This window comes from Falco cherrug, chromosome 3 (assembly GCF_023634085.1).
Source record: "Falco cherrug isolate bFalChe1 chromosome 3, bFalChe1.pri, whole genome shotgun sequence".
NCBI lineage: Eukaryota > Metazoa > Chordata > Aves > Falconiformes > Falconidae > Falco > Falco cherrug.
In genome coordinates, this window is record NC_073699.1 from 52,649,427 (window position 1) to 52,675,122 (window position 25,696).

Here is a 25,696-nt window from a genome sequence, read left to right on the forward strand (position 1 = left end):
TCCCCAAGCATAACACAAGTAGTATGATGTATCCAATTTTAATGCCTGTATGTATAATCTTTTCTTCAATCAATACAGAATACACATCCCCATCTTCCAAGTGGCTCCAAATTGGAGTAGCATTTTCCCTAGCTAATGCTTCATATCCTATGGAAAGACATACACAGATGATCCAAACTATAACAAGACATATGACTGCAAAGCCCGTAACATCCTTCAGTGGCAGATATTTTAACAGTGTGGACAAGCCCAAGGCAGTATCAGAAAGTCAAACCTAATTCTGTGTGCCTAGGTCACACATTTTTCAATTGACCTGCTACCACTTACAGGTTACTATGGAGGTTTTATCAACTTGTGGAAGAAATACGTGTACTATTCCTAGGATGACAGGCCAGTAACTCACTGTGGCTGCCCAGCATACCCATTACTTCAAAAAACAAAATCTTTTCAGATGAACAACAAATTCCCTCTCCTGCACCCTTCCTATGGTTTAGGACCTTTACTACATGTCTCAAGTTTGTAATCAGATTGAGTGAAGTATTTGGGAGTAGAAGAGAAAGCAGTAATTCTGTGGAATATCACAAGAGTGCCACTACTGCATGGGTAATCACAGCTCTGAGAGGAGTTTATGACAAAACATATGCCCATATTTTTAATATTATTTTCCACATAGAAAGACATTTTGAACCCTTATATAGCTGCTACCAGAGTTTGGGAGGATCACTGCCCAGATCAGAAACAGAACCTGGAAGATGAGCGAGAAACTCAAGCTTACAGCCTTGGAAAAGAAGAGATTAGCCGCCGAGATAGAGAATTAACTATGAAAAACTGGGAGCACCATGGTTCTACATCAACGTATAAAAATCATAATAATAAAAAAAAGAAATCACATAGTGAGCAGAATCAGCTAACTAAAAGGGGGAAAAGTTATCATGTTTAATAAGAACTCAGAAAGTCTACCAAATACAAAATGCAGTGAACGTTGGGCAGGTCAGCAGAGTTTCAGACAATCAGTGCTGGAACTGAGTCATGCACTATATAGAACACTGGACCTATTCTCAAAGATGCTCAACAACTGTTCGATTAGTATATCAAGAAATATTATGTCATAAGAGAAACATTTCAGCACATACAGGAACAGAAACTCCTAAACCTTATACAAAGTTTCATGCATTCCAAGTGTGGTGTCCCAAAAGGCTAGGTGATTTTTTCTGAAATCCACAAAAAATCTAATTAATTCGCTCTACATTTGGTATCACTGGCCAACAGCTGATGAAATATCTGGGTCTGGGGAGGAATGTATACATTATATATCTCAATATTAAATGTAGAGAAAAGTTACAGGAAGTCATCTAAAATCGAACGTATCTTTGCATAGCCAAACTTGTAATACTGAAAAAGTACTTTCAGTTTTGAATAATGCCATTTGATCAACACACAGAACTAGCTATCCATCTGAATCTGATCAATAATGCACAGGCAGATCCTATATGAAACCAAAGTACACTTTCATAGCAGGCTGTGATACAGTAAGGCTTGCAGGAAACAGTTCACCCAAACTGGCAATAACATATTCAATAACCAACCTATGATATTTAGGAAGTAAAGTACCTTCAAGCTATTTTAAGGATCATTATACATAAAGATAGGACTAGGATGGATAATTAATAAAGAAGTACAATCTTATCACCACAGAGACAGACAGTAAATAATTTTTAGGCTGATCTAGCCACTGCAAAAAGCTTGTTCGCTAACTTTTCCAACATGGCCACATTGCAAAATACTTCTCTAAATGATCCAGCAGGCTGCTGAATTTAAGAAGTCCTTTGTAAAGATAAAGAAACAGTTTTGTAATTATTCTACTTTACTTTAGCCAATACAAGAGTGTTAGTGAACACTACATTTTCTGCTCCTTAGGGAACATTTCCAATATACTTCATGCAGAGCAGGAAAATCTGCCTATCGCATGGAGCTACTGAGAATTTACTCTTAGCATCTCTTCAGAGAAAATTCTTCATTAATTACAGAGCATCATCCACAAATCTTGCTAAAGAACACAGAAAATAAAATCAGAAACTGTATCTACCACCACAAGAGATGTAGCTTCAAAATAATTAAGAATCCAATTGAAGAAACAAATCAACCAAAGAAAGAGAATCAACCAAAAATGATATGCCAAATCTCTATATGACAATGCAAATGAAGAGGACTAACTTCTAATAGGGCAAAAACACCACTATCTTTGGGAATAAATGCGTATTAGACAGTATGCAAATCTACCAAGAAGAGAGAATATTTGCTGCACCCTGCCCCCATCCCCCCAAAAAATCATAATGCAGCAATCAGAAGCTAATTGCTAAATGACCTCTCTGCCTGCAGTTGCTTCAGTCTGTCAAACTTTAAAAAGCAACTACAGAAAAGCATTCTGGGTGGGAAAAAAATTGCCCATGGATTTTCCAGGTAGCCAGAAAGAAAGATGCCTTCTTGAGAAAGGGTCAGCTGCTGAGTTTGGAAAAGGGGCAGATAAACCTGAAAAATAAAACTTCTAAAGAGAACACAAGAGTTTAGAAAAATATCAGTATTACAATAACAAGTAAGACATTTGTTTTACTTCTACTCACCTAAACCAGATTTTTTTAACCTCTTTAAGTGCTGGCTTGTTTGTTTTCCAGTTGGCGACTTTTGCCCAAGTTTCATCTCTTTATCAGAACCATCTGCTTCACCATTTTTAGATTCAGATCCTTAGGAAAAAAATAAAAGCCCCCAAACATGATACTGATGCACTTGTTCCAACAATCCCCCCAAGCACCCTTACACTGTAAAAAAACCACAGAAACAGTATTTAAAAAAACATGACATCTACTTGCTGAAAGGCAATATACCTTTCTGGTCACAATACAATTCCTCATCATCAGAGGAAATGGAAGTAAAAGCTCAGTAAATCAATTAAGTGCTGAAAACTAAAGTTTATTGAACACTGCAGTCAATAACAATGTTCACTGATCTAATATAAATAATGTTTTCCTATAATGCCCAGGAGATACCTTTAAAAATATTTTAACCTCAAGTTATGGGGCAGTAAACCAATCCAAAAGCTAAAAAAAGGTTGTTTCTTTGTGAAGAAACATTTATGGAAGAGATAACCCTGGAAATACAATTGTCAATTCGTGTTAAACATAGAAAACTCTTAAAATGAAGCAACTCAACCATCAGAACTAAAGGTCAAGGTTATGCTGCAGTGATAAGCATGGTAGCAGAAGAAGAAATGGTAACAAAAGGATCTGAGTATTGCAATGCAGAATTGAGACACAAATTCACGTTCACAGAGAAGCTTGCCTCTTTCCCCACCCCTCCCCTTTTTGTGGCATTGAATGCCAGCATGCAGTCCTCCATTAGAGTTCCAGAGCCAAAAAAAATCTTACTTTGCATTCCTTTAAAGCAGCTGCTATCACCAATTGTCATTTTACTGTGCGCTTTAATTCTTTATTAAAGAAAAATCTCCATCCCTGAGACACCACATTTGATAAGGAAATAAAGACATTAAGCAAAGCCACCAAGTGGAAATATTATTTCAGCAGTTCCAAATTCTGTATGCTACACGGCTGATTCAGAGGAAGGCTCTGTGACTAGAGCTGATCTTGCAAACAGTCCTTTAGCTATTTACCTGAAGGTGAATCCGACTGCTCATCAGACACCTTTAATGGTGTCAAAACAACACGAGGAACAGTCTTGTTTACCATCATTGAGACTCCATTTCTTCTTTTCTGCTGTTGTCTTAAAGCCTACAAAAACGATAACAAAACATAAAAATGTAACAAAAAATAATGCTTATGAGTGAATTACATGAGACATATCTCTACCATTAAACTGAATCTCTTAAAATAAGCAAAATTTACATAGCTACTTGCCAGACTTCACACTCGTCCCCTTTATGTCATTTTCTTTTAAAATATAAAATCAGGCTTTTTTTAATAGAGAAAGAAGATGCACCTTACATCATTTTCCAATACAATTTTGACAACAAAGAAGCACATAACTGTTTGCTCTACCTTAACAGCACAACATGATAACCCATGGAATGTGAAACTAAGACTTCCAAGTGAAAAAAATGTAAAATAAATGTTTCAAAACCAGAATAAAAATATATATGTCTGCACATCTCTCGCAGGTGCATCCTCTCCAGTATACTGCTCAGTCAATCAAGTTAACACAGAGTGTCATCAGTATGTACAGCATGTAAGGACTACAGTATTGATGCACTCACTCAGCCGTGAGTAGTGCTGCACAAAATCACTGAACATGGCAGGAATCATTTATTTTTGTGAAGGGAATCAGTCCTAATCTTGGAAACCTTGCAGCACTTGGCTTCTGTCTGCTTGACTTTGGGCATTAACCTTCAGAACACGAACACGATGGTGTTCTGGCAAATCTGGGGAAAAATGATACAAGAATAAATCTCTACAAATGGGAGTGCTTTGTGTTTCATAAATGGATTGAATACAGGGTTGATAATGTAATACAAAATATTTAAAGATTAGAAATAGCAAATACCTGTCAGACTGTTTTATATGGAACATGATACCTGATTCAAAAGATCTTAAAACATACAAATATGAATACCTGCTAATTAATACATCTGCAAGCATTAAAATTCTGGAATTAATCAGAACGGGCTGGGCTTAATGCAGATCTCTCTTATCCTCCTGTCTATTTTTCACCAATCTTACTGTGCACTCTCTCTTTATAACTGTGATTTCTGTTATGATCTTGGGGGGATTTATTAAAGTAATACAACATCAACAAGGAATGTATTCGATAAGAATTACCCCTGTAGGTTTATGAGCATGGATGACTGATGCCTTATAAGGTTTAAGTCTGTAACTTCAATTAATCTGTAATATCTTTCCAAAATGTTCACATAGCTAAAAAGAAAAAAAAAAAAACAGCTGGAAAAAAAAAATCAATATCACTCTATTCCTCAAAATAACACACTACACAACATAAAATACACCAAGCCACACAAAAGCTATTTCATAGATTAACCCCTTTTATAGTACACTTCTTAAAATACACATAAGCACTGTGCAATAAAAAGTAAATTAGAACACTTGAAATCAAACAAAGAGAGGAAGCTTGTCAGATCTGCACTGAACCAAAGACGCAAGCAGAAAACCATGAAGAACAGCCTATACTTCACACATTTTAAAGACAGAAAATTCATACTGGTATTGAGCAAGCACAGCCAGACTCATGGATAGAAAATTCCAAAATGTTAACATTTCTCAAAAATTCCAAAGATGACCCTCAGTCCACAGCCCTGCCAAGCTAAGTGTCAAAACAGGTGATTGTCATTTAATATTAATACTACTGAGACAGTAACAAACGGTCCACTAAAAATTAACTCAAAAGACAGCCAACTTCTGTGCTATCAGCATACCAATATAACCACAATGCAAACTTTGTATTGTTGTGCCCCAGAGTCTGATTTGGCCAATGAAGAGCAAAGCGAAGAAATAATGATCTTCAGCGTCATCCTCCCTAGACAAATGAGTAAGAGCCCAAACAATATCCCATGTTCTCTTCCAGCCTCCTCCTGACCTTTCAAGACAACCTCCATCTCTACCAGGGACCATAGCCTTGTTGCCAGCATCCATAAGGAAATACCATTTTAATGATTTATACAGCCACGGTGACAAAGGTAGATTCTTTGTCTGACAGTTGATTTTCAGTGCTTTAGACTGAACTCCCACAAATGAGAGAAAGTAAGCAGCAGTGTATCCTCCATCAATGACAGGTAGTCAGCATTTGTACACCTTAGGTGACACCCGCCACTGCAGCAAGGGCAGCGGTACCCTGTCTTTGTCAGGTGCACCACTTACCTTCTTTCGTGTTACAGGAAAGCCACTTGTGGACCTTAAGCACACGTTTACACAATCTGGCATTATCTGATCTAGCACTTCCAAGAAGCACAGGCCACCCCCTGCTCACAGAACACAAATGCAAGACAACACGGCTCATCCCAGTACTCTCCGGACACTCAGAGCCACAAGACAGGGCAACACGGCTGGCAGCAGGCAAACGTTGCTACCAGCACCATTTACTTTGGAGCCTAGCCCACTTCTGAGCTACAGGCTAAGCATCCCAACAAGTGAGGATCAAGCACAAACCTTAAATATACCATTTCCCTTTGACACACACTTGCTTTTCAGGGTATCTTTTTCCCTAACATTCTCTCTTTCATTGCCAGTCGCTCCTCCACCTCCTTCAGTTCTACAATGCAAGGAAGTGATCGCCACACAGGGCCCATAGTTAACTTTGGAAACCAGTCTGTATAGGATGATTCAAGCTGACATTAAAGCTACACAAGTGGACACCTGAAAGACAGGTTGTAGAATGGAAGAAAAATTAAAACCATGTGGACATGAAAATGTAAGTCAAAGTTTTAATACGAAGTACCAATGAATTACACTGTGCCCAGAGAACAGACGAATAATCTTTGCTATGCCTCTAACTTTTGACTTGTCAAAGGAAAGATATGAGGCAGGGGAGGAGGGTACAAAAGTATTAAGTAAATAATCTAACATTTGATTTGCAAAGTAAAAAGATGGCTGAGATTTTGCTCAGTCATCCTGTTTAGTGGGAAATATTATTCCCAGCTAACCACAACAATTTTGTGTTAAATTCTACTTTAATTTTAAAGCTGCAGGGATTGAAATTTTGGATAGACAAGTCTTTGTAAGACACCACCAGGAGCAATCCAGCAGAGGGAGAAATTGCCAACTGATGCCTAGTTACTAGTAAGGCGAAACACCAGGAGTTAAGTGTAGACCAAGGACTCTCTGTGCAGTCTCTGCTGAGGATGAATATATAACTTCCCTACACAGAGCCTGAGGGATATCAATTTTAGGATACTAGACTACTGTAGCATAAGACAAGAATCTTACATCCCAAGATTAATTCTACTTAGTAGGGAAATCAATGGGATTACTCAAAGTGAAACACACACCAAACACTTTATTATATTGAGCTTTTAGTGCACCAAGTTAATTTAGTGCTTTCCTAGTCACCATGACCAAATAAATCTCTCGTTTTGGCTTTTCTTGTGAAGGGAATAAACACAAAGTAGATGAGTCAAATTCGTAACTAACACTGAAGAAAATGAGAAATTTTATAACTTATTCCAAAGAAAAAAGGTTCCAGATCTCACTGCAGATACAGAACAGTAACACAAACTACCTTGGCATCGTTTACTGACACAGTCTTTTGCATCTCATCCATATTTAGATATATATAATCCCCTAGCTGGGTTTCCTGCAGATATGCAAGAAAGAGCCAGTTATATCTACCAAATGATAAGGTGTCATTTTTACTATGGAAAGTAAGAGAGAAACACATATAGCACATATGATAGGTTACATAAAGTATATGTTTTCTTTACTGAGACTCTATCTTTACATTCCAAATGTATTCAATCATTTTGTGCTAAACGCTTGTTAAAAAAGCTGCAAGTTGTAAATTCCTAGAACTGATCACTGTTGAAGTATTCAGTAAAACATTACTACCATCCTATCTGTACAGCACATAAATAGAAAAGGAAAGGAAGAAAATGAAAGTTCATGTGGTATACAAGTTAAACATTAAAAGCTCTCTTAAAATCACCACCAAAATATAGTACTTACATCAAGCCTTTCACAAGTAGATTTGCAAAGGACATCTGTGAATCTCTTGCACATAATGAGTATGGAGAATTCCCAATATTCCCATTCATAAAAATGAACCTGTGACCATCTGTTGAATAACACTGCCACGGTCATTAAACAGGGCTTGGCATAACTGATTTGTTTAATGAAATTATTTTTATTTCCAAAATCTTTAAGTAACCTATCAATCCATTTTCATCCAAAGAACTCAAAATAACATAAAAAGATGAATATTAAGAAAACACAAACTCTGAAGATAGATGGCAAAAGAAAAACACCATGCAATTAACAGTGATCTTCTAATTCCAAGCAGTTTTTTATAAAGAGGTGGAAAGTGCAAGTCTCCTCTTTCTCGGGGAGTTTATGCCCCTGCTGGAGTATGGCAGTGTGTTGGAGGTTTCATGAATGCCATTATCTGTTCTTAAGGATACTTGTTTCATATTTAGATGATCTTAACACAGGAAAGACTTCTTCACCCATGTGACAAAACGGTTGACTCTCTTCAGTAAAAACTAGTAAAATAATTTTTGAGGTAGGAATGAAAGGAAGCAATATAAACTAAAAGGTAACTGAAGAGAGGGGGAAAATACATCCCCAAAAGCACCAGAACCAAAATGTCAAGCTCTATGCTCTGATTTTACTGCTCTGCTCAGGATATTTTATTATTATTTTTCTTTCCTACATCTTTTCAATTCAGAATGAAAAAATGCAGCATACAGATAAACCATTAATGCAGAAAACCACTTTCATTTGAGCTTAAATGCATGACATGCTGAGACTGTTAAAAATTATTAACAACAGAGATATGTAACACTTGGTTACATTAAGCAACATCATCCCAGATTTCTATTTATTCCGTAAATGTCAAGTCTACACTCTGAAACTCTTATCATGAAATGTAACCTTTGAAATTTCACACATTATGGATCAGAAATGTAAAGCTATAGAATTCTTCTGTTCTGCCATGTGAAAAACACTAGGATACACTGAGAAAAGTCTATTGCACAAAATAAATAACAAGTCTACATCATGGTCATGGATCTCAAATTGGCAAAGATGAAGTAGATTTATAGTTTATCACTGAATCACTTAACACCACCATAAAATTCAGTCTTTGTCCTCCTTCTCACCCTCATTTTGTTAGTAAAATTAAGACAGTCTTTAATTCCCATGTCTCTATTAAATTAAAGTATCTCAGTGGCAACCTGTTTCATGGATACATAGAGCAGTTAAAATAAAACAGCAAGCACCACAGATCATGAAGAACAAACATTATTTTCAGGATGCCGCTACTTATATTAAACATATAGTAAAAGTACTCAGTTATAAGCATGCCAACTTAAGATTAAAACAATAATAAAGATGTCTTATGGAAACAGCTAAAAAATACAAAGTGCCATTTTGAAAGCATAGAGTAAATTAATTTACTTCCAACCAAACTTCTACACCAAACAAAACAGTATTGGTGCCAAGTGTACACAACCAATCATAAAGAGTAGTGGCAAAACACCAGGCTAGAAGTTTGGAGACCTTGGGTTTATTTTCAAACACTAATAACAACTTCTCAAATAACTATCTATTTTTGTCCCATGCCTCCTACCCTGTGACACTTATACCTGTATATGGAACAAAATAATTTCTTGTTGTGTATTTGTTCTTTAGGTCCCAGCAGCGGTCAGGGTCTTTCTGTACAACTACAGTATACATTAACAACTGAACATTTACCTGTATATTAACCAACATTGAACTAAAGTGTTTGGACATCTGTGGCGCAGAGACAGAGATTTATGTGCGTGTCTGTACACCTACAAGCCAGCACTATCCTCTATAGGATACAATAATGCATTCACAGCTACAGTTGCTGCAATCATGATAGACTGCAAACTAAACATTTTTGTTGCTTTCCCAACAACAGAAAGAAGGACAAAACCCCATGTGATGTGTTCAGTGTCTGTTCTGACTTGTACATGAATGGGAATGATGATGGGATATGCATCGACTTAGTGACACTTTTTTCCAAAGAGAAGAGAGTTGGTTGTTTTAAAATTGTTTGTGTAGTACTAAAGTAATAATATGTATCAGCTGAAAAGTGCTTTATGGGGAAATCTGTTTGTTGGCACAACAAAGCACAAATAGGTAAGGAAACAGTTTGTTGAAAGCAGTTTAAAAACAAACTAAAATAAAGATAGCAATGTCAATACAAAATCTTAAAACAGTAATCAACATTTTCCATTAGATCAAATTTACAAACATACTCTGCACAGGGCCCAAAACACACAGAGGGGGCTTCACGGCTAGACTACTATTCTCAAGATCAAAAATCTTGTCATATTACTTCTCAAAGAATTTACATTGCACCAATATGAGCAGTTACAGTGGAATGCCTTTCTGTCAGACATCTTATTCCAGCCTGGGTTCTGCCACATGCCCACAAGCACTGCGCACACAGCCTTTTGGGGACCTACACAACAGCTCCGGGAACAGCATTTGTAGATAACTGCTTGTCAGCATTTTATAGGAGGCTTCCTAGAGCTCTGAAGAGTTGTGAGCTGTTCCAACTCCTGTCTTTCCCGTAACAGGCCAACCATTTCTAAGAAGCACTTCAAAATCAAGGCATGATTAATTTTTACCTGGGTATAATTCCATGCTATAAACTATTCAAATCAAAAGCTGTTCTTTTCATATGGCCCAGAAGAAGATATTCACTTAGACATCCACTGCCACTATATGGAGAAATCATGTAACATCATTGGAAAAGCTTGTCTGGGACTGTCATCTCCAGTGATGATATTTGTCATTAATAGAGTAGCAATGACCAATCCATCTTAAATAGCTCCCCCTGCTACTTAAAGAAAAATGTCATCAGACAAGTGCGATGCTTAGAATTAGGCCGCTATCATCAGCTTGACTGTCTGAGACTTGGGACAAGCAACTGCCTCTACAGAAAAGAACGAAGTGCTTTTGACCTATATTTGGGAAGGAGATTCCACTATGTAGCAATGGTAGATTTAAATGAACATTTAACTATTCTACATTGAGGTAAAGGGACAACTACACTTCAACACAGTACTGTTCCAAAGTTGCTTTAAAATTCTTCTTAGTTACTCCTCAGAGTACAAAATTCTGGAATATACATTTATTAAATCAGAAAACATGCAGGAGTGCTGCAAAAAGCATGCTACGCAAACAACCCCAGAGGAAAAACAAACAAGCAGAATGCCCCAGCAACAGGGAGCTAGTTATTAAAAAGAGGTACAAAAAGAATACAGGGATTTTGTGGATTCCTGTCCCTTTCTTCCCATCATGGATAAGGGCTGAGAACCACAGGGATGACCCAGAAGAGAGTCTCATACACATTATCTTGTCTCTTACCAAAGCACTGTGTTGAGCAGCTGGCACATGCTGCCCATGCATAGGGACCTTTAGAGGGACATACCGTGCAGCCTGCCTTCGGGCAATGCATGTACTCCCTGAAGAGCTCCTGCTCTTCCAGCTTCTTTTCCCCATTATGCAGTCTCCCTGCCATAGTTTCTCTGTCCTCTTCCCTAGACTTGTCTTGGCAATCAGAAAATCAGTTTAACCATCTTCGAACTTCCATTTTCCTGAGTGCATTTTGTAAATTCCACTGTCCCTTCCCATGTCTCTCTAGAAGTCAAAAACCAACATGTTTTCCTTGCTTTCCATTTGTTGACAGGAAAATTTGTCAAGAATCATCACTTATTGGGCCAGACTTCTGATCAAATGCTTCAGCTAGGGAGCCAGAATTCTCCAACTGTGGCCTTGGTAAATTTGTAGCATCTGAAATGAAACATAGGAAAATGGTTAACAGAGACACTGAGAAACAGCAGCATACTCTCTACACCGAGGAATTCGGTACTAAAAATTACTTCTCCGTTCACAGTGGACTATCAGAGCCTTTCAGAAAGACACCCTGTGCTCAAATTCTAAGTGATAAGGACATAATCATAATGATATCCTCTGTCATCTTTGTTTCTTTGGGGGCAACAAAGGGAAAAGAGGGCAGGTAAATATATCAGGCTTACAGCAGAACACGTGAGTGAGTAGTTGCTCAAATGAGTGAAAGCATAGACACCACAGACAGACTCATACTGGATTACTTTCTACAGACAGCAAAATGCTTCAATATAACCTGCATCTGGCTGTAGTCAAGTAAAGAAGTCCTAACAGAATGAGTGTGGAAGGAGGAAGACAGGGGAGTTTGCTCTTGTTCTTCTCTCAAAGCAAGATAAGCAGTGTGCCTGAGCTGAAGACAGGAAAGCAAATCCCCGCCAGCATCAAGGGAGATCGGGATTCCATCTTCAGTGTCAACCTAGGCAAGGAAATCTTGATAAACTAGTCCTGTGAATTTGGGTAAATCAGGGCTAAATTACACTGTTCACCATTCTGGTCTGAAATTTGGTCTCTTGTTGCTTCAGGTTGTAGGTTGGTTTCTAATAATAATTACAGCTAGAAAAGTCAGCCTCAAATGTTATTTGGAGCTGTACAGGTCTAACATCCTATAATTCAGAAGCAACACAGGAGCCAAACCATAACTTCCCCACAGCTATCTTACTGCTTGGGGCCTGACAGCATCCACTGGAAAAAAAGGGGGTGTGGAGTTGCCACTTCTACTGTAAGAACAGATCACATGGATGGGTGCCTTCTCCATAAAAAAAAACTGCATCTACCCACTTTATGAATAAAATAGTGGCACATATACGAACCCAGCCACCAAGCATGCAGACAAAGCCCAAAGTTAAGAAAAACAAAACAAACCACAGCAGTAACATACCTTGTGTAGATTCCCTTATTTCCTGAGCTTCTCTCCTCCCAAACCCACTTGGCTGCTGTCTCTGGAGTTTCTGTCTCTACAAAGAGATCTGGATGCCCAGCACAGTCTCAGACATGTCCTGGTCTGTATTCAGATCCTGAGTCTGAATGGAGTATCCTTCTCTTCTCCCAACAGAAAATTTATGGGTACCCTTCTTGGTGCTGATTCCAAAGTGCCAAAAGTGAGGCAGGATTTTCTTCCATGTCTGGGAGGTCTACTATCATCCCAGACATCGTTAGAGTGCATCTTCAAGTTCTTTATCCTCTCTTGGTACCGCCCCAGGAAACAACTGGTACACTGATGGACAAGGTGTTATACTTGGCTATCAGAGTCCAACAGACACTAATACCACCTCAATGTCCTGGATATTCACATATGCTCAGTGTTACCTATGTGAGGCCAGTTTGCAGGTATAACCGTTTCTTCTGAGAAATGTTCCAAGAACAGCTTGATAGATACAGACAAATCTGTACATAGCGAAGACTTCCAAAAAAAGTATCACCTCAAGTCAATGGAACAGAAACTGGACCAGAAAGGAGCATGGTAGATACTATGCCATGACTTGATGTCCGTACTTGAGTTAGCCTTGTCCAGACCAAGAATAATTCACACAGTAGTGTGACCATGTACCACTGCTAGCAGATGCAGATGTAGTTCAGTACCTTCCCAGGAAGAGGTGCTTACATGGGTCTGCATGCCAAAACTTTCGTGTGCGAAAATGAGGTAAATCAGTATGGAACTGATCAGTACTGATAGGAAATCAAGTGTGTGACAGCATGCCATAAACCTTCTTTTCAAAGGTACTAGATCAGCAACAGCTGGGCACACATACCCAAGCACTTCCAACAGCAAAAGGGAAACAGAAATCTGTAAAATCTGCCATCAGAAAGCCATGCATAAAATGCAGCTCTACACCATAGACTCTTGTCTCAACCCTTGTGAATGGGAACTAGTATTTTGGACATTACACTCAGATACTATAAAAGAGGAAAAAACTGAAACTCCCTCCAAAATTAAAAAGAAGCGTGAAACACACTCACCAGTAAAACACTCAAAACCTTTCTCCCAACAAGGACACTATGGAAGGTGGTGAAGCTAGAAAGTTTCCAGACCAAAATGGCAGCCCAGCCTTTGAAAGATGGGGAGATAAGGTCTGAACTGTGACATGATCCTGTGAGAGTCCACTGCAACTACAAACCTCCTTAGCCCCTGCAAAGCACCCCAGATCCACTGCTACCTGAGAGGAATCAAGACCAAGAGCCAGGTCTCAGAAAACACCCTTACCTCCAAGCTCCTAGCATAGCTCAAGAAATGCAGTGTTGTGACACTAGCTTGATCCATGAGAACATCCTAAAATGCAGGCTGTTACAAGGAAACCTGAGATTGTTCTTTGTAATCTAAACCCAGGAATATACCTCTAGAATTCATTAAAAATCAAATCATACATAAATCCAGCACATAACACTTTAATTACATATGACTAGACTGGTTAGTAAGTAGATAAACAGTGGAGAAAAATCTTCTAATTCTAGGTCAGATCTTCAAGCAGTACTGCACATTATCAACTTGCCTCTCACTTTAATTTTAATGGATTACAAAACAAATACACACAAGATCAAGTTAATGTGAAGAACCCACTGTTTGAAAGACTATCTTGTAGGTTTTCATTCTGTGAAGACTGTTCAGTAATAGAAAAAATGCAGTAGCTAGGGAAGACACCATTACAACATATATATAGTATATAGATGTTTATATAGTATAAGCACCTGCTGGGAGGATGATGATGGCTCATCTTCTGGTACTTTAGCATGGAACCAGTAAGTCAGTATCAGTTGGAGGAGCACTGCATACAACTGTCTAAAGTGTCTTGTGCATTCAAAGGTGCTACAGATTCTTTGTACAAATTATGTAGTATGTATCCATAAAAGCAATGGAATGATTGGAAAGTGAAAGAATAAATTTCCAACAGCAATTTTATAAATAAAATCACTGTTAAAGTTTATTCAACTCTGCTAAAATATCAAATTAAATCAAATCTGCAGCATGTATATAGCAGTAAGCAACACCTGAAGCTTTACAGAAAACAAAGAAAAAATCGTCCATTGTGCCACAATACAAATGTCCATTTGTCTAATACTCTGAACAGAGAAAATATTTTACTGATAGCTGTAATAATATTCTCATACACTGAAGTACAGGATCTAATTACCATCAAATTAATTAAAACTAATTTCTTTTTATCGATTGCTTAACTTTCTGATGTTGCTCTAACCCTACTGCCTTAGGGAATGTTTTCAAAGACTTCCATCAATGTTATGACTTTTTATATTAATTAAGCTATTCCGATTAATTTGCCCTTTTAAAAATTATTCTCCATGCTATATATCTGCTAAGTGACAAATGGTAGAACAGTTATACAAGTTCAAATATCTGTGGCTTTGCTCTTTTTCCCCCCTCCTTTCCCTTTGCCCGCTCCCTCTACCCCTAAGAAGGTTCATGTATCGCAAAGGATCTGTTTATAAGACTTTTCAAAACCTGTCTTTTTCACAACTGTCCACACAGCTAGTGAGCTGCTTTGTGCCCACTGCTTGGTTTTCCTGACCAAACAGATGTGAGACCCAATCTAACAATCTTTTCCAGTCCTCAAAGCCTCTGAGTACAAGATAACCTTAGGTGAATCATAAAGGTCTATTAATTTTAGTGGATTTAAACTCCAACTGCATGAAAAACTAAGCACAAATACTTAAGTGTTTCGAGGAAATGTGGACAGATTTTGCTTAACTGAAGTTTAAATCAACAACCTGGCATGAAATGCTGGACTTCCATTAACTATAACTAAGAGAAGAGTTACGAGAAAAATTAAAACATCATCATCTTGTTATGCTGACACTTCAGAAAAGTTGTATTTCATTTTTTTGTAGTCTTTACAAGACTAAAGCAATTCCTACATATTGAAAATTGAAAGGAGATAATGATTTTTTTTTGTTATAATTTTTTAATTTTTCATTTGCCCAGCTGCAAGTTGAACTAATACGGAATTGTTGGAAAATAATTTTGACATTGTTAAGCTTTTAGTTAATATCTGACTTTCAATAATCAGCCACTTTTGCCAAGCTTTACTACTTATCATGCAACCTAAATCACCCAAATCATAACTTATTCAAAATGCAAAAACTACTCCACTTTTACACACGGTAGTGTCAAACACAGTGTGAAAGAAAAACTACTTAACAGACCATAAAGAAAAAGTGAACTGCAAGTATACCCAGATTCTTACCTATCTGCAGAAATTAAAAATGTTTTTTTTTATTTATTTATTTATTTTAAGCCTCACATAGAATTTCCAGCACAAACGCTTACATAGGAAAAGCAGGGATGTGATAATATAAACAATTCTGCTTACTTGAAAAGCACTTGAAAAAACATCAAACTCACAACAAATGGCAGGACTGCACCCATCAGGAAAAAAGAAAAAGAAAAAAAACCCAGCAATACACCACTTAAAAAAGCACTAAAAATCCCGAGAAATGCCTTGAAAATCTGCTGAGATCTTATTTGTATAAGACTGAAACACATGCTAAAGGGAAGCCAATTGATTATCAGTCAATACAAGCTTACCTGCTTAAGTGCTTTCTTTGTGTGCTGCTGGAAGGAAGATACTAGCTTGCTTTGCACCGGTGCATTAGTAAGGCTCGAATCACGACTGGATGACAGTTCTTCAGATGTCTGCTTTGGGCAAACTTTATAGAAAGAAAAAAAAATAATCAGAATACTGTTGGGAGGTCTGCCTTCCCTATCTCTTGGAAAGTCCTGGGCGGGGGCAGAAAGCAAGTGCCTGGAAAACAACAAGCTCTCTCTAAGAAATTCAGCTAGTCTAGAGGTCCAGAGGAGCTGAAAATCCAGCCATATTCTAAATAAATGCATTGATTCACAAACAGTTGTACCTCACCATACCCTTTCTATTGCAATTCTGCAGGCCATGCATATTTTGCCTTTCAGGTCCTGAAAGGTAACTGAAATAGTTTAACTATGGTTTTCACACAGAAGCTAGACAAAATTATCTTCCTCACCAAAACATGTTTACTGGATTGTTATGTGCCTAAACATGTATTTATACAAGAGACACTGATGACCCTGTGTTCTAGAAATATTTATAAATATGTAAATTCATGCCAGATTGCAATGGCTTCTTGGGAGCCAGACTCATCTATTTTACAAGTACTTCTTGGTAAAGCTGAGAACACACACTTTCCTGTTTAACAGGTAGACTGGAATATCCTGCAAAGAGGAATTCTGGTCTCTCAGGTAATACACACTGCTACTTCTCAGCCTTCTAAATAATACATGTTTTAATGAACAAATGCTACAGTACTTGGATTAAACGGCCTTTTGAATACATGTGTGAAACATAGAAAGTCTTCTGGTTAAAAAAAAGGGGGGGAGAAAAATAATTAATTGTTTTAAAAAAACACCTTTATTAAACAGACGTGAAAGCTATTAGTCTTGTTAGTCAGCAAGCTTGACTGAAAGGGCTGTAAAAACCTTTCCACTCTTACTGCCTTGCATTACTGTCACTCTCAACTGGTGTCCTAAGACTCCCCAGCTGAAACAGCGTTAATCCAGAAATTAAGCAACTTTTTTCCCCATTCTCCTCTGCTGACTCAGTTCCAGTTTGTCCTCCAGCGCTGCTCAAAGCTGGCTTACATGTTGATATACCTTCTTTATAATGATACGCAGCTGTATGTGGTTTTCCAACGTTTGCCATAGTTCGCACACCTACCAGAATAGTTTGAAGCCACTCAAAGACACACAGACATGTGCCAGAAATGATCTTTGCCCAACGCTTCTGTTTGCCTATGGTTTTCTCCTCCCATCCTTCAGTGGGATGAGCAGTCACCTAAGAAGCATTCTAATTCCCTCGCCAGCAATTTTGTAAAAGAAATATTGTAATGACTTTGTAAGAAAAAAAGATCGAATAGAGACAATTTAGTCATCAATAATTAATTGTTACCATGATATTAAACATTTGCTTTCACACTGAAAGAAAAAATAATTAATACTTACCTCACCAACAGAGAATACACACTGTTTTATGGCATTGGCATTATGTCAAAATAATTTTCATATTAGAGTAAAAATTTTCATTTGCAGATAAGACAAATCCTATTTTGTCATAAGATTTATAACTGATGTTTGTCACTTTCTTCCCTTATACTTGAAGCATTTGTCAAAATATAAAAAGAAGCTGGAACACAAAACAGGCTCTGAGTTTACAGCATCACCTGCTTTGGATCAATCTTTTCCATATGATGAGCAAAGCTTACTATCAAAAAAGACAACTTAAAGGAGCAGCAAAGTGTCAGCAGAAAACAAAACAATAGCTGGTTTATGTAATCTAAATCACGGCAATAGCTAAGCTCCTGAGACAAAGAACACCTACACCAAAATAAAAACCTGTCATTTCAAATTACCCAGCTTTTGTCTTTTGTTTCAAAGAGATTTTTTTTTACTGTTTTCTGGCAAAGTCTGAGAGCCAAAGAACTGAAGAAAAAAACAGAAACAGTGTGAGCACACAAACCCCAGAGCTAAGGAGACAAGAACAGAACATATTTAAAAATGCCTAAAGAATGGAAAATGTTATATACTTCGCTGTCCCTCCTAAGAGAGGATACAACATGACCTGTCATGAAAAAACTATTCCTCTTCTCCAGGATGACTGCAACTCCTATTACTTTCTTGTTCAGATGGGAAAGTCTGATTTTCATTACTCTGATCTAGGACATTATCCAAGAGTCTCCCCTATTTATTTTGGTGATAAAGTTCATCCTGGACAAGTTTGATAACACTAGCTGATGATGCTCAATACTACAACCGTTAATGTCAAGTCATGATACAGCACATGAGTAAAAATAAACACAGCTCTATCTTAATTTTGTGCTTTCATTCATTCTTTCTTTTAACAATAAACCCTGAAATTGTGACAGGGTCCATTAGAGGCCATACTTCTTATTTCTATCATTACTTCAATTTTAAATAAAAATATTATCAGTGTATTGGTTTGTTTTGCTTTGACAACAAAGTTAAACCAAGGAACAGGGATTGTTCTACTGTGTGAAGCAACTGAAACAAACACACTAGAACAATAAAGAATTTTCCATCACTGTAATCTCTTCTGCAGGTACAGAAGGAATACCTCACTTCAGGCTGCTTTGGTTTAGTGCAACCGAAACCTAGTTCTGCTGAGTTTTGAAAAACAAACTTTTTTCTGTAGTCTATGACTAAAGAAATAGATATGTGAGGCTGAAATCTGCTGCTTAAAATTTTTTTAAAAACATGGTGATTACAGAAAGTCAACTTCATTTACTAACAACAAATGATACTTCCTTTCTAAAATATATTTTGTACATTACAAATATTTTCCTTCATATATCTAGCAGCTTAAAATAGCAAGAAGCTATTTTAAATATTGTTTTCCATGTTTTACTTAAATTTCCATTTCTGTTTAAAACCAGTTGTTACAAATCATGGCTATAAACATAAACATCTAGTAAATAAGATGTCATGACCTATCTTGCAAAAGTAGAAGATACAAATATTAAAATCTAAATAATTATGTTAACTTATATAAATGCTTAATAACATTAACTTTATTCACAAAAAAGATAGTAAAATTGATATACAGGCTTTTTTAGAGGACAACCAATAAACAATATTAATTGTTTACAAAACAATATGAATTGACTTTTCTGTAAGAAATTAAATACAAGTATAAGACAATGAATAAATTTGTTCTTTAAAACATGATCTGCTACTGCATGATTTATATCAATCCGTTCCAAAATCTCACTATAATACAATGTCTGTGAGCAGAGAAAATCGTATTTATTTGTTCATTTATATGGATAAAGTCCAACTGCTCTTCTCTGAATGGGGCAAAAGTAAAAAAAGGGGAAAATATGACAGAAAAATATGTAAGTGTTTGAAATTAACAGTGATGATCCTAGTTAAAAAAACAATGCCTTAAGAACAAAGCAGGCATTTCTGCTATGGAAACCAAACACAGTAAAAGAAAAACAAATGCAAGAAGAGACAGTGGTCTTTGTACATATGTTCAGCTTTGGAAAGCTGCAACTGCTTTGTCCATAAACACTGGAGATGCATGAATATTATCAGATCCATGTTCGCTTCAAAAGCTTTATCAGAAAAGAATGCTAAAAATAAACTGGATGCTACGGAGGAATAAAAAGAACCCTGAAAGAATGTGACAGATGAAGGAAAAATATTTGGGTAGCAAATAAAGACGATTCACCATTATTGCTACAGTAGAAAAGGCGAACAAGAACAGTTTTAAGCCTACAGGAGGCATTTCCATTTAGTGGAGAATAATTAGGCTCCATTCTTTAAATCAGCTTCTTCAAGGGCCAGGACTGAGTGAAGGAATAAAGCAAAAAACAACTATTAAGCCATAAAGTGTTAGGGTATGAGCTGGAGGAGCAGCTGGGTTTCTGAAGATAAGACCTCCTTTAGTGAGTGTTCACAGAGTGTTAACGTGAATCATAGAATTAGAATTACTTAGCAAGGAGAGCACGTTAAAAATGTTTTTGACAACCTCCATTTAAAATAACTTCCTCTCTTCCATTTTTCCAAGACCAGTTTTGGCAAGTATTTTGAAAGGCTATCATTTATAAAAATCAGCAATGCTATCTTTTAATTTCAAATTCTATAGGCTATCTCTGTTATTTGTTATTACCCTTTACCTTCCCTGCTCCAGAAATATTACACCTACCTAAAGCATATTAGAAGTGTTTCATCAAAGAAACGATCTTTGTAGGAATACAACTCAAAATTATTCTACCTCATTGCCAGTGAAAATTATTAAGAATAATTATAAACAGATTTCTGTAACTAAATGGACAGGAAAAATTTCTGGAGTGCTTTAAGGGGCTTATTTTGCCAAAATAAATAGCACCATTAATTCCGATTTCAGACAGACCATACTGATTTAAAATCAAACCAGTAAAAACAACAGCAGTTCACTTCCTTCTTTGCTACAGAAACCACAGCAGATGAGAAGGATTGTTTACTAATGGCCACATTACAAAACACAAATTAATATTGCTACCATATGCTAAAGACTAGAGTCTACCTCAAGCATAAAATGTATGCACACACTCTGGAGATAGGAAACTTCACAGAGAACTCCCTTAGGAAAACATACACACAAATCTCTCTCTAAAATATCCATAAAATTCAATATTTTCTTTGGGTGACATAGATCTATACTTGTATTGACATAAATGGTCATGCTTTGCCAACACAGATGTATCAAGTAATTCACCTCCATCATTCTTTGATCTCTAGAGCCCAACTCGCAAAATCTGAACAATTCAGAACTCGACTGTTGCCATCAGCTCTTGAAAATGAAAACCAGTTTGGGAGTTAGTTAATTGAACAAGTTCGCCAAAGCAAGCAAAAACAGATGAATATATCAAGGGCACTACTGTGACTATAATACTCTTTTTGAAAAGCAATACTAGCACTGTGAAATGATAAATAATATTGAATAGTATTTTTTGGAAAAAGACATCAAATACCACATCAGCTTGGTAGCTTGCACTGAATCACATTATATTCTCGGCGTGCTTTTGAGCCTAAACATTTCACAAAGCTTTGAAAACTGTGAATCTTTATTCCAAAGGAAGTCAACACTTTCCACTAAAAATATACAGCCTGTCATCACTAAGCCACCAATTTCTTAGGCCTCATTAACTCTACTGTACAGTAAAAAAAAAGCAGATGAGAAAGATCTATCCCTCAAGCTCTACAATATCTTCTCTCATTCTTATGACTCCCCTCCAGTGGGAATGAAACAAACAGAAGTTAAAATCAACCCTGGGTATAATATTTTTATTTTATAGCCGCTTGCAGGGAGATGAAAAAAAAAAACCCACAACAAACCACCACCAAAACAAAACAAAAAAAGGGAAAAGCTGTCTCTTTCTGATATGTCATCTAAAAGTTTGTATGTTCGAGCTGCTATTCTGTTACTGTCCTGCTTTTAGAAGAGCCTGTCCCACATCTAGATGCTGCCATGTGCAATGGACATATTCTGCAGAATTATCTGATATTATTCCTAAGAGACAGATGCTGAGGGTAACAGGTTTCCCTGAATCGCCAGAAATTCTGTTCCTGGAAAGGAACTGAAGATCTAAATGTGGACTTCAGGTTTGAAACAATGGTGAATATTCATTCCTCACTACAGGAGTTATCCTAGTAGCTTCCTAGTCCAAAATGCACAAGGTGTTCAAGACCACAGACAGTAGGTATGAAGACAAAATTTCAGGATTCAGCATGAATCTGATCCTCTATTGTCCATCATTTAATTTAGTATATATAGGAAAACTGCCTAAGAAATTAATTCCGCTGCTTCATGTTCGCAATTGAAAAACTTACAGTTTTAGGAAGTACTGAAAACCAAAGTGCCTGAAGAGGAGACATATGTTGCTCATATTTGGGCAAACATCGAACCTATGTTTGGGTTGGGTAGGGGAAGGAAGTCACAGCACCATAGGAATTGCTACCTCCTCCACAGTTACATCATTGTGCATTCCATTGGCTTGCACGAAGACAATTTTTAATCAACTGTGCTCTGTGGTTGATGGATTAGCCCTGGCTTCAGAAACCCTAGGGAGAAATGCTTTTTGAGAACAGAACATCCTATTGACAGGCAAAAGGATATTACAGTCATCATTTTCCCAGGCAACAGTAATTGAGATTTTAATTCTTTTACTGATACTGACTGCATCTTTACATGCTGCCCCTGTATTTGAGGGAAATAGAATTTATAAAAAAGATACGAGACTGCTGGAGAGCTTCTATAGAAAACCCATTCCAAACAAAACCAACTGTAGCTTACAGAGTTTCTTTAACATACGCCTCTGGAGAAGGTGGGGAAAAAAATTGTCTCCACAGCATCTGAATAATCTAACGGTGAGACCATTCCAGTTGTGATTTTAGCAATATCGATATGGAATAACAGCTTTCACCAAGTCATGTGTTTATAACTGTGAGGAATTTTTATATTATTATGCTAATAAAATTGTTCAGTAGCCTGCAGTTATGCTGGGAAAATTGTGCCTGCTGGGGAATAATTCTTCTCTGAGTGTCATCTGGTACTTTTTAGCCCTAAAGCTGAAGACTATAATCTAAAAGCCTACAAACGGACTGAGGCTGTTGCTTAGGGTTTCATCCTCTGCTTCCAGCTAACCCTAAAGTGGCACTTCTAAAATTCCTGCTAGGCAATTTCTGATCACTCTGTCAGAACTGGGGCTTCTGCACTCTACCACAGTGGAAACAAGAGCAAATAAAAATGCAATCAATTGGGCAATTAAGAATACAATGTGCAAACAACACCCATCCTGGTATGTATCACACATACTAAGGCTGAAAGGAGACACACTATTTATTGACCTTTTATAAAACACAAGTCGGAGAATTTCATAAAGTGTGTTTTATACTGAATCAAATGTTATTTTTATGCCACAGAATAGTCTCCTGGAAAGAAAAATAATCCCAGCTTTAGTGTGAAAAGTTCAATTGATAGGCATCTTGTTAGATTTGGTCTGCTAAACCAAGTATTTTCTATACAAATATTTTTTCTCAAACATTTACAAACTGATTAAGTCACCAACTCATCTTTGATAAACTAACTAGACTGCCCCCCTTAAATTTCCCAAGGCAAACGAGGTATTTATGAAATTGCAGAATGGTCAGGGTTGGAAGGGACCTCTGGAGATCACCTAGTGCAGCCCCCTGCTAAAGCAGGTTCTCCTAGAGCAGGCTGCACAGAGCAGGTTTTGAATGTCTCCAGAGAAGGAGACTGCACAGCCTCTCTGGGCAGCCTGTGCCAGGGCTCTGCCACCTTCAAGGTAAAGTTCTTCCTCATACTCAGATGGAGCTGCCTGTGCTGCAGTTCGTGCCTGTTGCCCCTTGTCCTGTCGCTGGGCACCACTGAAAAGAGCCTGGCCCCGTCCTCTTGACACTCACCCTTAAAATATTTGCAGACATTGATAAGGCCCCCTCTCAGTCTTCTCCTCTCCAGGCTGAACAGCCCCAGCTCCCTCAGCCTTTCCTCACAAGGGAGATGCTCCAGTACCCTAACCATCTTTGTATCCCTCTCTAGTCGTTCCCTGTCTCTCCTGAACTGGGGAGCCCAGAACTGGACACAGCACTCCAGACATGGCCTCACCAGGGTAGAGCAGAGGGGGAGGACAACCTCCTTCCACCTGCTGGCCACGCTTCTCCTGATGCACCCCAGGATCCCATTGGCCCTCTTGGCCACCAGGGCACACTGCTGGCTCATGGCCAGCGTGCTGTCCACCAGGACTCCCAGGTCCTTCTCCACAGAGCTGCCTTCCAGCAGGTCACCTCCAGCCTGTACTGGTGCGTGGGGTTGTTCCTCCCCAGGTGCAGGACCTCACACTTGCCTTTGTTGAACTTCATGAGGTTCCTCTCCATCCCACTTTCCAACCTGTCTAGGTCTCACTGAATGGCAACACAACACACTGATGTATCTGCCACTCCTCCCAGTTTTGTATCAGCAAACTTGCTGAGGGCACACCATGTCCCTTTATCCAGGTCACTGATGAATAAGCTGAACAGGACTGGACCCAGCACTGACCCCTGGGGCACACCGCCAGCTACAGGCCTCCAGCTAGACTCTGTGCGGCTGATCACAGCCCTCTGAGCTCTGCCATTCAGCCAGTTCTCAACCCACCTCACTGTCCACCCATCTAACCCACACTGCCTGAGTTCACCTATGAGGGGAGACAGTGTCAAAAGCCTTGCTGAGGTCAAGGCAGACAACACCCACTGCTGTCCCCTCATCTACCCAGCCAGCCATTCCATCACAGAAAGCTATCAGGTTGGTCAGGCATGATTTCCCCTTGGCGAATCCATGTTGACTACTCCTGACAACTTTCTTTTCCTCCACATGCTTAGAGATGACAGCCAGGATGAGCTGTTGTTCCATGACCTTTCCAGGGATGGCTGACTGGAACTCCTGTTCACTCAGGAGTTCTTATGTGCCTTTTCAAAATCCTTTCCTATTTTTCTTAATTCTTTCTTATAGCTGTAATGAATGCAATACATTAGTAATCATTTAACTAGCGTTACACCCAAAGGAAACACTATGCCTATATTCTTTTATCAGTACTACCAGAATTACAGTCCAAGAACTGCACTGGACTAATTAGCAAAAGCATCTAATTTATGTTCAATTCATTTTCCATTGTGATCCTTAAACACTTTTCAGATTTACTGATTTACTGAATACATGTTTCCAGCGTGCAAATGTGACCCTTTTTCTTCCCTTTACAGCCTAAAAAAAATCCATGTTATTCAACTGTAATCATTTACAAGGCAATAAAGAGGGATCTCAACATCATTATTTATTATCAACAAAATTAATCATGAAGGTTTTTATACTTTTCAAAAAGTATTGACAAAGATATTGAATGAAGAGTAGTCAAGTCACATCTTCAAGAGAACAGCAAAAATACCTACTGTGGATGGTGATTCCTACACCTTTGCAAATCTAGTAATTTGTACTTTTCAGTCCACTTAAAACTGGTTGCATTTCTCAGATGTGGCCCTGTTTTTAAGCCAAGCATTCTATACTGTAAATGAAATCACTTACAGAGTTCTACACATATATGAATAGATATCTTTAACAACAAAACTTTGTCTCAAGAAAAGCTATGATCAAACATGTTTTATGTTCTGTATCTGCTGACTGATACAAGATATGCTGTCTTCAGTTCCTTATAGATCACATCCAGCGTTGGTCTTTCTATATGCAGTATAAACTCACTATTGCCATCCCATTTACTCCTTTTAAAAATATCCAGTGCATGACATCAAAAATTTAAAATTACTTGGTTTTGAAAAGTTAAATATATCAGTTTTCCAAGATTGGTTAAAGATGAAACATGAGGGAAAGTTCTCAGGTTTTAAAACAATCTAGGTGTGATGTACTGCTCTATCCAAAATATTTTAAAACGTTTAATTTTAGCAGCTGCTCTTTTATGTCACCACAAATGCTAGAATTATTTTTATTACTGTAAACTGTGAAAATAGTATGCAGCCTCCTCTCAGTCAAAACCCA

General features: G+C 37.7%; 1 protein-coding gene across 3 annotated transcripts in view; it reads right to left on the reverse strand.

The window, feature by feature from the left end:
- Window positions 1-25,696, reverse strand: part of ASXL3 (ASXL transcriptional regulator 3) — a 132,889-nt gene that overhangs the window by 46,969 nt on the left and 60,224 nt on the right. The window contains exons 2-5 of one of the 3 annotated variants that reach the window (XM_055705539.1): window positions 16,150-16,271; window positions 11,137-11,498; window positions 3,665-3,782; window positions 2,622-2,741 (exon numbers count right to left, since the gene is read on the reverse strand). In XM_055705539.1, coding sequence (XP_055561514.1) covers window positions 2,622-2,741; window positions 3,665-3,782; window positions 11,137-11,226 — 328 coding nt within the window. In that variant the 5' untranslated portion in view covers window positions 11,227-11,498; window positions 16,150-16,271. Of the gene's footprint in view, window positions 1-2,621; window positions 2,742-3,664; window positions 3,783-11,136; window positions 11,499-12,492; window positions 16,272-25,696 lie in introns of all 3 variants that reach the window. The other 2 variants (XM_027805876.2, XM_055705540.1) reach the window with 2 other exon arrangements.